We start from the raw sequence: 13,352 nt of genomic DNA, 5'->3' as shown, positions 1-13,352 counted from the left end.
GTCTTCCATGTTCAACGCCAAAATCACCTGTGCTAGGGTCAGCATCTTGAACTTTTCCTGCTTGAGGAACCAATTCAAGATCCTCAGGTCCAGAATTGGTCTCAAACGACCATCCTTCTTGGGAATCAGGAAATACCTTGAGTAAACTCCTTGACCCCTTTCCTGCTCCGGGACCAACTCCACCGCGCCCTTTAAAAGGAGGACTTCTACCTCCTGTTCTAGCAACAGGAGGTGTTCTTGTGAACAATACGAAGGGCGGGGCGGGATGAGGGGCGGAAACTCCCGAAAGGGAAGGGTGTAGCCTTTTCCCACAACACTGAGAACCCAAGTGTCCGACGTAACAGTCTCCCATTTGGTGAGAAAATGCTGTAATCTTCCCCCTACAGGAGAGGAGTGAGTGGGAAATGGTGGAAGCCTAAGGCTGCTTCCCCTGCTGCACCCCGCCAGAGGATGAGGAAGAGGCAGAGTGCTGCTGAGAAGCTCCCCTGGTGCGGACCCTACCCCTCCCCCTAAAAGATCTATAGGGATGGGAAGAGGCAGGTTGCTGATATCTTCCCCGAAAGGAAGAGGAGGAAGAGCCACGCCCAAATCCACGAAACCTCCTGAAGAATCTGGAAGAGGCCGTGGAAGAAGGAGCTTGGAGTCCCAGCGACTTAGCCGTGGCCCTGCTCTCCTTAAACCGTTCCAAGGCCGAATCAGCCTTAGCCCCAAACAGTTTGTCCCCATCAAACGGGAGATCCAACAATGTGGACTGTACATCTGCCGAAAAGCCCGAGTTACGGAGCCAGGCCTGTCTCCTTTCCACCACAGTTGTGCCCATTGCTCTGGCTACCGAGTCGGTGGTATCCAGTCCCGTCTGGATAATTTGGGTCGCAGCAGCCTGGGCATCAGAGACAAGATCCAAAAGACCCTGGGGAAGCTCTGTAAACGAAGAGGAGATGTCATCCATCAGAGCATGAATATACCTCCCCAGGATACAGGTTGCATTGGTGGCTTTTAAAGCCAGACTGCAGGACGAAAAAATCTTCTTCGACTGCGCCTCCAGCTTTTTTGAATCTCTGTCCCCCGGCACCGTCGGAAAAGAACCAGGCGCTGACTTGGACGAACAGGAGGCCTGCACAACCAAGCTCTCCGGCGTAGGGTGCCTAGATAGGAAACCAGGATCAGTTGGAGCCGTCCGATACCTCCTGGCCACGGCTCTGTGAACTGCTGGGGAAGATGCCGGCTTCTTCCACACCTCTAAAACCGGATCCAGCAGAGCGTCATTAAAAGGTAATAGAGGCTCCGCCGCGGCTGAGGCCGGATGCAACACCTCTGTCAAAAGGTTTTGTTTCGCCTCCACCACCGGCAAAGGCAGGTCCAAAAAACTAGCTGCCTTCCGTACCACTGTATGAAAGGAAGCAGCTTCCTCGGTATATTCCCCCGGGGACGAAAGGTCCCACTCAGGGGAAGTGTCCAGCCCACTGGCCGACTCCAGTCCACGCAGCCCATCACCCGAGTCCTCTAGCTCTCCTTCCTCTAGGGCTCGTTGGTACTCCTGCTCCTCTAGTACCTGGAGAGCACGCCTCCTTGAATGCAGTCGTTGCTCAATCCGCGGAGTCGACAGGTAACTTCGGCGCCGACTGAAGAGCAGATGAAACGGATGGACCCACCGGAGTCACAGGCCGAAATCTCGACGTCGACGGGATGGAAATCCCTGGGGCCAATCCCTCCGAAGCCATCGGAGCGGCCACCGGCGCCGACACTGGCGCCGAGCCCACGTTCCCAAACGGGAGAAAGGGCATAAAGGGTGCCGGCCGAAGAGGCGCAGGATCACCCAAAGAAAAGGCCAAAGGCCCAGCCGGAGCACCCCCTGGAGCCATCTGTTGGAAGATGGAATACATCGCATTCAAGAATGCGGAACTATCGGCTCCAGGGGTGGGAAAAGCCGGATACTGGGGTGCCTGACTCGGAGGCGACCCCGACGCCGGCCTCGGCGTCTGCGCCGGAGAAAACACTTGAGGCTCCAATACCTCAATCACCGACGCCTGTCCAGGCGAAGTTGGAGACGCCGGAGAGAGCAACGGCGTCGAAGGATGCGGCGTCACCGTGGGGCTGACCTCCCATGTCCTCCGGCGCCGATCCGGAGACCTGGAACGAGCCTCCCTTGAATGACGCCGAGATTCTCTACGGCGCCGGGAGTCTCGATGACGCCGATGTCTTGGAGAAGACTTTTTCTTGTGATGCTTCTCCTTTGACTTGGCCATAAACAGCTTCGCCTCGCGTTCTTTAAGGGCCTTCGGATTCATGTGCTGACACGAATCACAAGTCGAGACGTCGTGGTCGGAGCTCAAACACCAAAGGCAATCGGAATGAGGATCCGTCACCGACATCTTGCCTCCACACTCACGACAAGGCTTAAATCCAGACTTTCTCTGCGACATTATTTCCACAGAGAAAGAGTACGCAGCAAGATATACACTGTAACCGCAAGAGTAACAGTTGCTCCCTCGAAGATAACCGTTTCGAATGCACGGAAAAAAGGGAACTGACGTCCGCACGTCGTCGAGGACCTCTTATTGCCTGTATGACGTCAGACGCGTCGCGTGCGAGACAGTGACGTCCTCGTCGACGTGCAGAGACTAGTAAGAAGATTTCCGTAGAATGCTGGCGCCATGGGAGTATTCATGAGGTGAGGAATCCACAGGTAGTTGTATCCATCAGAAATAGTGGTTACCGCTTGTACAGCGTGCATACTCTGACAAGCAGAAACCCCAGTTCTAACACCAATTTCAAGGGCAGGCCTAAACCTCTGTGCAAACGCTAGATTAGCTTGACACCAGAGCCAATAATAAAAATCAGGATACTAGATTCAAATGGAGTCAGGCACTCAAAATCGAGGAACATGAAATCACCCTACAGGAACATTCCTGTCCGAATAGAAGTATATCGAATTTCTTTACCATCTCCATTATGTGTATAGTACTGCTAAATAAGATTGTCTGAGAATGCAATAAGAGAAGAAAATGTTATCAACCTCATCATATACCCAGCCCATATACCTCTTTTAGAAACTGCTCAAACTGCTCATCCAATTCTTCTTTTGACATTCTTTGGGCCATTATTCAACGACTTAGCAGCATCCACAGTTTAGGGGACTGTAAAAAAAAATAGTAAAAGAAAAATTGTTACTTTCATGTTCTGTCTATTTAAGATGTAAAGATTAACACAAATAGATAAACAGAATGTTCTACCGGCGTAACCACAGTTAACGTTTTAGACGCAGTACAGTTGTTACACAGGGGAGTAGAGATGGTTTGGGGTAAAAAGACAACTAGCTGTCTTTGAACATGTATTTCACATTTAGTACCATTTTACAGTAGCTGGAACTGAGGCATTTTAAAATTAATAGAAAATAAAGGTGTGTTATATAGTTAGGAATAAAAAAAAATCAAAGGAGATCTGGAATATGAACACAACACCACATGCAATATGAAAGAGATTACATTTTTTTGGTCTCTGACTTTGGTATGTGCGGACGGGGACAGCGTTAAGCCACCAAAAAGCAATACTATACTTGTTGTGCTCTTAACTAGGCCTGGGTGGAACCCCCAGAGTTTCACTCTATGGAATTCCGCAGAATTACAGAAAGACTGCGAGATTCTGCCGAGTGGGTGGGATCGGGCAGATTGTGCTACTCATGCTGATTTTTAGCATTGGGAGCTTCTTCCACACTGTAAAGAGTGGCGAAACGCACCGAGCCAAAGGGTGCTACTTCTTTCTGCCTCTCGAGCAGATTTTCTACTCAATCAGCAGCTTTCTCAACGTGAATTGTTGCAACCTACTGCGACCGCCTGCATTGAGAACTCACTGGGAGGCATTCTAGCACCTGATAATCACACTAGTGGGTGCAAATTCTTGCTCGTGCTCACCAACTTAACGTTGCCATGCCGCAGTTGGTGTAGTTTTGCTGGGCAAAATTCAGCAAACTCTGCCAGAAGAGTGGAATTCTTCACCCACCCCTACTCTTACTCCACAATCATCATTGGTGTAAACTAGCATGAAAATAGGGCACTAACAGATAATCCCAGTCCAAACACATTAACATATGTAGATAACAAAACAAACACTGGAGGCTACAGAAGTTGGTTCCTCAAGCACAACAACTTAATGCACAAGAAGCTAGCCCAAACAGAAATGAGAATTCCCAGGATTGTCCCCAAAGAACATCAACGGGTCGAAATGTGAAAGAAACAACTGTGGCTAAAATAATTAGGTAGCAAACCAAAAATTTGCTAATTCACAGACCAGCTAAAAGGGTCAAATGCAGCATAACATGTCCTATTCCTTCACACATACAGAGTGCTTTGATTTGGATGAAAAAGGTGGCTCTAAAACGGGGTGTGGTCAATGAAGCAAGCTAGGAAACTTATGCAAATGATGTGGCATGTGTAATTAAGGTCATGTCCTAAAACATATTAACTTGAATTGCAATTACAACTGGCATGAATATTAACATCGCTCTTTGTGACCGGCATAGAAGCCTAGAACAAGATGAACATGCGGTCTGAACACCTTTATGACTCAGTGACAGGCACTATGAGTAACTTGCATTGCTTTCAGCTTCAACTCCAGCACTCTCAACCGTGTCACATAATGAATACCAAATCATGTTATGAACTCACCCAGACATCTAGAGATAGCATAGTTCAGACTAAGATTTTGCATTTAAAACCAAACTACAGCCACATTGGGCAGCATTTCGACCCTGGTGGTCTTATTTTGCCAGGGTTGCGGAGGCGGTCGGACCGCCAACAATGTGGCGGTCTAACAGCCACATTACGACGGCAGCAGTAGCGCCACAGTCGGACCGCCAGCACCACTATTTTACTGCCACAGGACCGACTGGCGATGCTGGTGGTCCTAATCCACCAGGGCAGTGCAGCAAGCGCTTGCAGACAGTGAACTTTGTAATGGGTGCTGGTGCACCATACAGACTACTGCACTGCTGTAATGCGTTTCCCGCTGGTTTCCGCCTCCTGACCCAGCTGGAAACTCGTAATGTTGCCCGAGGGGAGGCGTCCACAGTGGCGGGAACCTGCCCGTCAGGACTTCGGCCACAGCATCTGAGAAAGTGGCATATTTTTATACAGTGTTTTGACTAAATATCGAGTTGTAAATATAAAAATATTGAGAGACAGAAAAATCGGAACTAAAATATTGTGATACATAAATATCCTGACGCAAGAATGTCGCTGACAAGCAAATCATTTTTTGATGTAATATGATTTTAAATAATATTGATATTTTAATATCATTTTTAGTAATATAGTGGTTAGAAATATAACATTTTATTTTAATATGTTTTCATCGATATCACTATTGTTTATTTAAATGTTATAAAATAATATAGCAGTAAAATGTAACATGCAGGTCATTTAGGATTTATTTAATTTTAATAGTAATTTATAGAGTCGTAGGGAGTTGTTGTGTTTGCGGGGAGATAGGGAGCAACCTTCAACCCTGCTTCTGCAGGCAGGTCGCTCCCCGCTCCGCCATCCGCACCACCTCCACTCCGTATCTTTTTTCCTCCTTCTTCCCCGCTGCTGCGTCCCCTGCGGCCCCTCCCGCCTCCCCCCTCCTCCTCACCGTCTCTTGTTCTTGATTTCCCTTTTTTCCTTGCCGCTGCGTCCCCTCCCACCTCCCCCCTCCTCCTCACCGTCTCCTGTTCTTGATTTCCCTGTTTTGCCCGCCGCTGCATCCCCCGCAGCACCTTCCACCTCCCCCCTCCTCCTCACCGTCTCTTGTTCCTTGATTTCCCTGTTTTCCCCGCCGCTGCGTCCCCTGTGGCCCCTCTCGCCTACCCCCTCCTCCTCACCGTCTCCTGTTCTTGATTTCCCTGTTTTCCCGGCTGCTGCGTCCCCTGCGGCCCCTGCCCCCTCCTCCTCACCGTCTCTTGTTCTTGATTTCCCTGTTTTCCCCACCACTGCGTCCCCTGCGACCCTACCCCCCCAGCCCTCTCATTTGTCAAGCCCTCCCTCCTCCCAGCTGCCACTCACACCCTCCCCTCCTCTTATGGCAGCCGCGGCGCAGTAACAGGGAGCAACCTTCGACCCTGCTTCTGCAGGCAGGTCGCTCCCTGCTCCGCCATCCGCGCCACCTCCACTCCGTATCTTTTTTCCTCCTTCTTCCCTGCCGCTGCGTCCCCTGCGGCCCCTCCCACCTCCCCCTTCCTCCTCACCGTCTCTTGTTCTTGATTTCCCTGTTTTTTGCCGCCGCTGCGTCCCCTGCAGCCCCTCCCGCCTCCCCCCTCCTCCTCACCATCTCCTGTTCTTGATTTCCCTGTTTTCCCCGCCGCTGCGTCCACTGCGGCCCCTTCCGCCTCCCCCTCCTCCTCCCCGTCTCTTGTTCCTTGATTTCCCTATTTTCTCCGCCGCTGCGTCCCCTGCAGCCCCTCCCGCCTCGCCCCCTCCTACTCACTGTCTCCTGTTACTGATTTTCCTGTTTTCCCCGCCGCTGCAACCCCTGAGGTCCCTCCACCTCACCGTCTCTTGTTCTTGATTTCCCTGTTTTCCCCGCCGCTGCGTCCCCTGCGGCCCCACCCCCTCAGCCCTCTCATTCGTCAAGCCCTCCCTCCTCCCAGCTGCCACTCCCAACCTCCCCTCCTCCTCTCCTCTTATGGCAGCCGCGCGCAGTGGGCGTGCCGCTGGCGCGCCAAAGGCAAGCCCGTCTACGCCCATCCGCGCCAAGACCGCGCACAGCGCCAGTCTCCCTGGCCGTCTCAGACACACCTACCACCCCTCACCCTCCACTCTCTGAACTCAGGCCCCCGCCCCACATGCACCACATCTAGCCCCACGCACACTAAGGGACCCTTCACCTGCCACACCTGTCACTTCTCCTGCTCGTCATCCCTCACACCACACACCAACCACAGCGACCCCACCTTCAACAAACACAACACCCCCAACACAAGACTCTCCCACCCTGCCCCCACCAACCAACCCCGCAGCACACCAGCCCACGCTCTCCCACCCTGCCCCCACCACCCAACCCCGCAGCACACCAGCCCACAACCAGAACACACCCCGCAACAACACCCTCACGCACCACATCAACGCCACCCGCCACAACCACCTCAACTGCCTGCTCCTCAACATCCGCTCCCTTCACAAACATGCCATAGAACTCTGGGTCCTCATCACATCACACTCACCTGACATCGCCTTCCTCACGGAAACCTGGACCAACCCCTCCTCAGAACCCGACATAGCCATAGCCACCCCCAAGGGATACAAACTCCAACACAAAGACCGCCTCAACAGGCCAGGCAGTGGCATCGCCATCCTACACAGAGACACCAAAGTCACCACCAGCTCCCAAGACACTATCGACAACACTGAACACATCCACTTCCTCATCCACATTAGCAACTCCACCCTCAGAGGTACACTAATCTACAGACCACCCGGACCACGCCCCGCCTTCTGCGACACCATCGCCGACAGCATCAGCTCGCACGCCCTCACCTCCACAGACTACATCATCCTCGGTGATTTCAACTTTCACTTAGAAAACCCACAAGACCACAACACCACCTCCCTCATAGACAACCTCACCAACCTCGGACTCAAACAACTGGTCACCGCACCCACCCACTCAGCAGGACACACGCTCGACGCAATTTTCACCTCAAGCCAACAAATAGCCTACACCCACACCACCGAACTCCTCTGGACTGACCACCGCTGCGTCCACTTCTCCTTCACCAAACACCCCACACACTACCATCAACACACCACAACCTACCGCATGTGGGACAAGATCCCCACAGAACGACTAAACTCCCAACTGGACCATAACCCCCCCAACACCAACAACCCCAACACAGGAGCACACAACCTCTCCAAATGGATCACTACCTGCGCAGACACACTAGCCCCCCTCAGAAAGCACATCGCCACTCGCAACATCAAGAACGCCCCATGGTTCACCCCTGGACTCTAAGCGCAAATGCCGCCAAGCTGAGAAAATATGGAGACTAGAACCTTCCACAACCAACTTCTCCACCCTCAAAACCACCATTCGTACCCATCACCAACTCATACGCACCACCAAAAGAGATCACTACAAGACACGCCTTGACAACAACTCTCAAAACAGCAAAGAACTCTTCACCATCATCAATGAACTTGCCAAACCCAAAGCCAGCAACATAGACCCCACACACACACACAGCCCCTATGTGACGCCCTTTCCAACCACTTCCTCCACAAAATCCTGGACATCCACAATAGCTTCATACCACACACACCCACCACACACACCCCTCACTCACCCAACCCAACTCAGGACCCCCCCACAACACTCTCCACATGGACCCCCACCACACACGAAGAAACCGAAAAAACCATGAACTCCATCCACTCCGGTTCCCCCTCCGACCCCTGTCCACACCACATCTACAACAAAGCTAGCCGAACCATCGCCCCCATATACTGTACAACATAATCAACTCCTCTTTCGACTCCACCACCTACCCAGACCCCTGGAAGCACGCGGAAATCACTGCTCTCCTAAAAAAAAAAAAAAGCCGAACCAGAGATCCTCTCCACCTACCGCCCCATCTCCCTCCTCCCTTTCCCCGCCAAGGTTGCAGAGAAATTAGTCAACACCCGCCTATCCCACTTCCTCGAAGCAAACAACACTCTTGACCCCTCACAATCTGGGTTCCGCAAGAACCACAGCACAGAAACCGCCCTCATCACATGCACTGACAATATCAGGACCAAAGTCGACAAAGGCGAGACCGTCAAACTCATCCTCCAAGACCTCTCCACAGCCTTTGGCACCGTCTGCCACCACACACTCCGCATACGCCTCCACAACATAGGAATTCGCCACAAAGCCTTATACTGGCTCACCTCCTTCCTCACCGACCGGACCCAGAGAGTCCGCCTTCCGCCCTTCTACTCCAACACTACCGAGATCACCTGCGGAGTCCCACAAGGGTCCTCCCTCAGCCCCACAGTCTTCAACATCTACATGATCCCCCTAGCAAACAACCTCCGAGCACACGGAATCACCATCCTCTCATATGCAGATGACACCCAACTCATCCTCTCCCTCACCCGCAACCCCACCACCGCCAAAACCAACCTACACACCGCTCTCCTCGACACCGCCAACTGGATAACCACTAACCACCTCAAGCTCAACTCAAACAAAACTGAGATCATCATCTTCGGCCCCAACAAAACCACATGGGACGACTCCTGGTGGCCCACCGCACCCACCCCCGCAAACCAGGCACGCAACCTTGGCATCATCCTCGACCCCTCCCTCTCCATGACACAGCAAATCAATGCTCTAACCTCCACCTGCTTCCACACACTCCACACTCTAAAAAAATCCTTCAAATGGATTCCCCCAGAAACCAGAAAGACAGTCACCCACGCACTCATCAGCAGCAGACTGGACTACGGTAACGCCCTCTACGCCGGCACCACACTCAAACTCAAACGCAAACTCCAGAGAATCAGGAACACAGCCGCACTCCTCGTCCTTGGCCTCCCCCGCCATGAACGAATCTCACCACACCTCAAATCCCTTCACTGGCTCCCCATAGACAAGAGAATCACATTCAAGATCCTCATCCACGCACACAAATCCCTTCACAACACCGGCCCAACCTACCTCAATGAAAGAGTTAACTTCCACACTCCCACACACAACCTCCGATCAGCCGACCTCGCCCTAGCCACCGTCACCCGCATCCAACGCACCACCACAGGAGGCAGGTCTTTATCCTACCTCGCACCCAAAACCTGGAACTCCCTCCCCACCGACCTTTGCAAAACCAAAGACCTACTGGTCTTCAGAAAGAACCTCAAGACATGGTTGTTCGATCAGTGACCCTCCCTGGCCCCCCCTGCTCCCCCAGCGCCTTGAGACCCTCACGGGTGAGTAGCGCGCTCCACAAATTTATGGATTGATTGATTGATTGGTTTAATTTTAATAGTAATTTACAGAGTCGTAGTGGGTTGTTGTGTTTGCGGGGAGATAAGGTAGGAAATTAATTAGATAATTAATTAAGAATTTGTTAATAAAATTTATTTAATTATGTGATTGATATGTATTTTGTAAAATTATGTAATACTGATTTATTTTTGCTAAATGTTTTTTGCGGGCTTTTCGGTTTGGAGGGGTATAGAGAGGGAAGTTAACTAAGTAATAATTAACAATAAATTACTAATTGTTAATTATTAAATTTTTATGTCATTTATGGAACACTTATTTATTTTACATATATTTCAGTTGTGGGCAGTCAGGTTTGAAGGGGTCTAGGATGGGACATTAATAAATGACAATTATAATTTGTAAATTATTTAATTTTAAACATGTAAATTATGGAATGCTTATTTTAATTATATTTATAGTCTTAGCTGTGGGCTGCTAAGTTTGTAGCCATATACGGTGGGAAGTTAATTATGAACTGAATACAAATTATTTATTAATTGATAATTATTGAATAGTAATTATGTACATTAACTAATTGTTTATAGCTTTTGTAATACATATATAGTTTTCATGTTAATTAATATTTTTCATATTGAGTTTAATATTTTTTCTACCTTCATAGGGTTACACAAATGTAATGTGTATGAAATGACAAATGGCACACCCATGGCTGACAATGACTTTGACCGCAGCCAACCCGTCGGATCCCTGATCCTGGCGGAGGCGGCGGTCTCCTGAAGGTTCGAGCACCACTGCAAGTTTGGCAGTCCTTGGACTGCCAAACTTGTAATGAGGCCCGTAGTTTCGACCTATAATGAAATTGGACAATAGGTTTATATTGATAAAACATGCCTTCCATCACTTTGTAGTGAATCCTAGTTTGTTTTAATGGGATAACAGGAGTTAGCTTAGCCGTAGGCTTGTAAACTCGTGCCCCCGTCACCTAGTGACTTTTAACCTACTTAGCTTGCTCTGTCTTAGCTCATTTAATTATTTATTTCCTCTAAGATGGCTGCCTTGTTTATAGTTAAGCCACTTGTTATGAGTTTTATTATCAGTGTCACTGCGCCAAGGCGTCAAGATCAAGCACGAAAGATAAACAAACAGTAGGTGTTCACACTTAGGGATTTTCCCTCTCTATACTTTCGAGGGATTGTTGATATTAATTGCCGTCCCAAGCATGCCTGTTATCTATTGTTTTGGAATACACCTACGTCAGGGGACCTTGTAGATCTGTATAAATACATCACACTTTTAGACAGATAATCAGAGGGATTCCGACCAGAGGGCATCGCCACCATCGCTGATACCGATGCTGCAGTCATCTTGACGCTGACCCAGTCTTTGTGTCCCTGCGGAGTCTGAAATAGAGACCTCATTCCAAGGTAACGAGGGTTTGGGGCTCCTCTCATGGACCCGGCTTTGGCAGATTAGGTTTAACAAACCCAGCTCTCCTTTAGGTAGGAGGTTAGGCCTATTCTCATTAGGGTATTAGGGCATATTCCATCTTATACATACATATATTTCTTTCATATATTGCAAAATGGTGGGGGTCTTCATAACAATGACTTTCTTCTTCACAATACTGTTGCTTGGTATATTCATTATCCTAATCATTGCAGTTCATGCAACTTATCGCAAATTGTAGTTATGTTAAATAAAAACTATTATAACTTCACTGCATCTGTGTTATTGTCTTTGTTTGTATGAGACATAACATATCTGTGAGAAAAGGGTAACTTCCGTTCAACCACGACAACCCTGAGATATCTTACTTTGAGTCCATGCATAAGCGACTGTTACAAATCACCTTTTACTATTGTGTTTCTGGTGAGGTACTGCTAGTGAGCCGGTAAGGTTTGGACAACAGTTACAACTAGTTGTAGGAAAATACTTAGTCACCTACAAACGAAAGTACTGTCATCCTGAGACTAGCAGTCTTGCTCAGAGCAAGAGTCCAAACTACGACAACTTGTCAGTCAAAAACAATCATAACACAGACTTGATTCGATTTTTAAAACTTATCAGAACCTTAGTGAATCAGCAGTTAAGAACTGCATCAGTAAGATCCACAGAAACTAGTATTGCGCATCTGCATTAGCAAAAGTTATGTTGAAAAGAAGCATGTTGAAATAGCTCCATTCTGTACATCCGAGTTGGACAGACAGACGTGATGAATCGGGGTCCTCTTTTGCCAACTCTCCAGTTCGTATTTTCACCTTTCTTGAGCCATGGCAAAATGTTGTTGAACAAAGGAAAATGGCCGAACCGAAAGTTATTAATATTTGTTTTAAAAAGATTGAGTATCCTGATGCGAGATATAGTTGGATTTTAAATGTTTTCTGACACTTCAACAACGACGTTGCCTGAGATCGTTTGGACAGCATCACCTCGTCTTGTATGAGAGAAAGTGACCTAAACGTGCTGTTTACATTTTTTTTTTTTTTTTTTTAAATAGGCTTAGAACATGACTGGCATGTTCCAGGGCAACTGTTTTTGCAAGGATGTTTGACCTTGCAGGTGTATTTTGAGAACCATTTTCTATTTCAGACCATAACACTTTACTTAGCAATCTGTGTGTTGCTGATCTTAGTTTATGACAGCATTTTCTAGAGGCCCTCTGTCTGGCTAAAATGTGTATAGTTATACCAAACTCTAAGTGTATTTATGCGGGGAACACACTATTTGGTAAGGCAAAAAAGTGCTTGCCTGTTTTAGATACTGTAGTGTCCAACAGCTTTGAATCCCACCCACGCAATGCTTCACTACCACAAGTTAAAGTCACTAGCAGTGGTACAGACACAATTGTCACCAATGGAGTCAAAGAGGGCCCTCTGAAAGATTTGTAGAAGGTTGAAAATGCAGTCAATAATGTGCTGTCTTTGGCACTAAGGTGGTGTTTTTGAGGCAGGAAAGAACCTCAAGTTAATTAGCACCCCTAAGTAATTATACTCAACTGCTCTCCTGATTAATTTACCTTGAAGAAATCATGTTTGATCTTTCTTTATTTTGTTGTCAATTTCCATGACCTTGTTTTAGCATCTGTGTGTCTGTGTAGGCTCACTTTGGTTTGACATGCCATATGATGTCATCAGCATATAACAGGTTTGATAACGGTTAGCCACCAAGTACTAGAGGATGGGAGATGACAGCTTCCGGGTCTGGAGTTAGGTCTGGCAAAACTGGATTTAATAATTGAAGGGCCAGGACACTTCTCTGCTTTAGACCTAAATGGTTGTGGATTTGTCATCCTTTCACTGATCTTTATTCTCACTCAAATGTTGCTGTAAAAAAAAAAAGAAAAAAAAAAAAAAAGCTGAGCAGCTCAAAGGAGGGTAGATGGACTGCTCCAG

General features: G+C 48.6%; 1 protein-coding gene across 1 annotated transcript in view; it reads right to left on the bottom strand.

The window, feature by feature from the left end:
• Positions 1–13,352, bottom strand: part of CEP162 (centrosomal protein 162) — a 697,428-nt gene that overhangs the window by 670,613 nt on the left and 13,463 nt on the right. Inside the window, exon 2 of the mRNA XM_069235591.1 lies at positions 3,042–3,137. Coding sequence (XP_069091692.1) covers positions 3,042–3,101 — 60 coding nt within the window. The 5' untranslated portion in view covers positions 3,102–3,137. The remainder of the gene's footprint in view (positions 1–3,041; positions 3,138–13,352) is intronic.

The sequence above is a fragment of the Pleurodeles waltl genome, chromosome 5 (assembly GCF_031143425.1).
Source record: "Pleurodeles waltl isolate 20211129_DDA chromosome 5, aPleWal1.hap1.20221129, whole genome shotgun sequence".
Taxonomy (NCBI): Eukaryota; Metazoa; Chordata; class Amphibia; order Caudata; family Salamandridae; genus Pleurodeles; species Pleurodeles waltl.
This window is presented reverse-complemented; position numbering and strand designations above follow the sequence as displayed.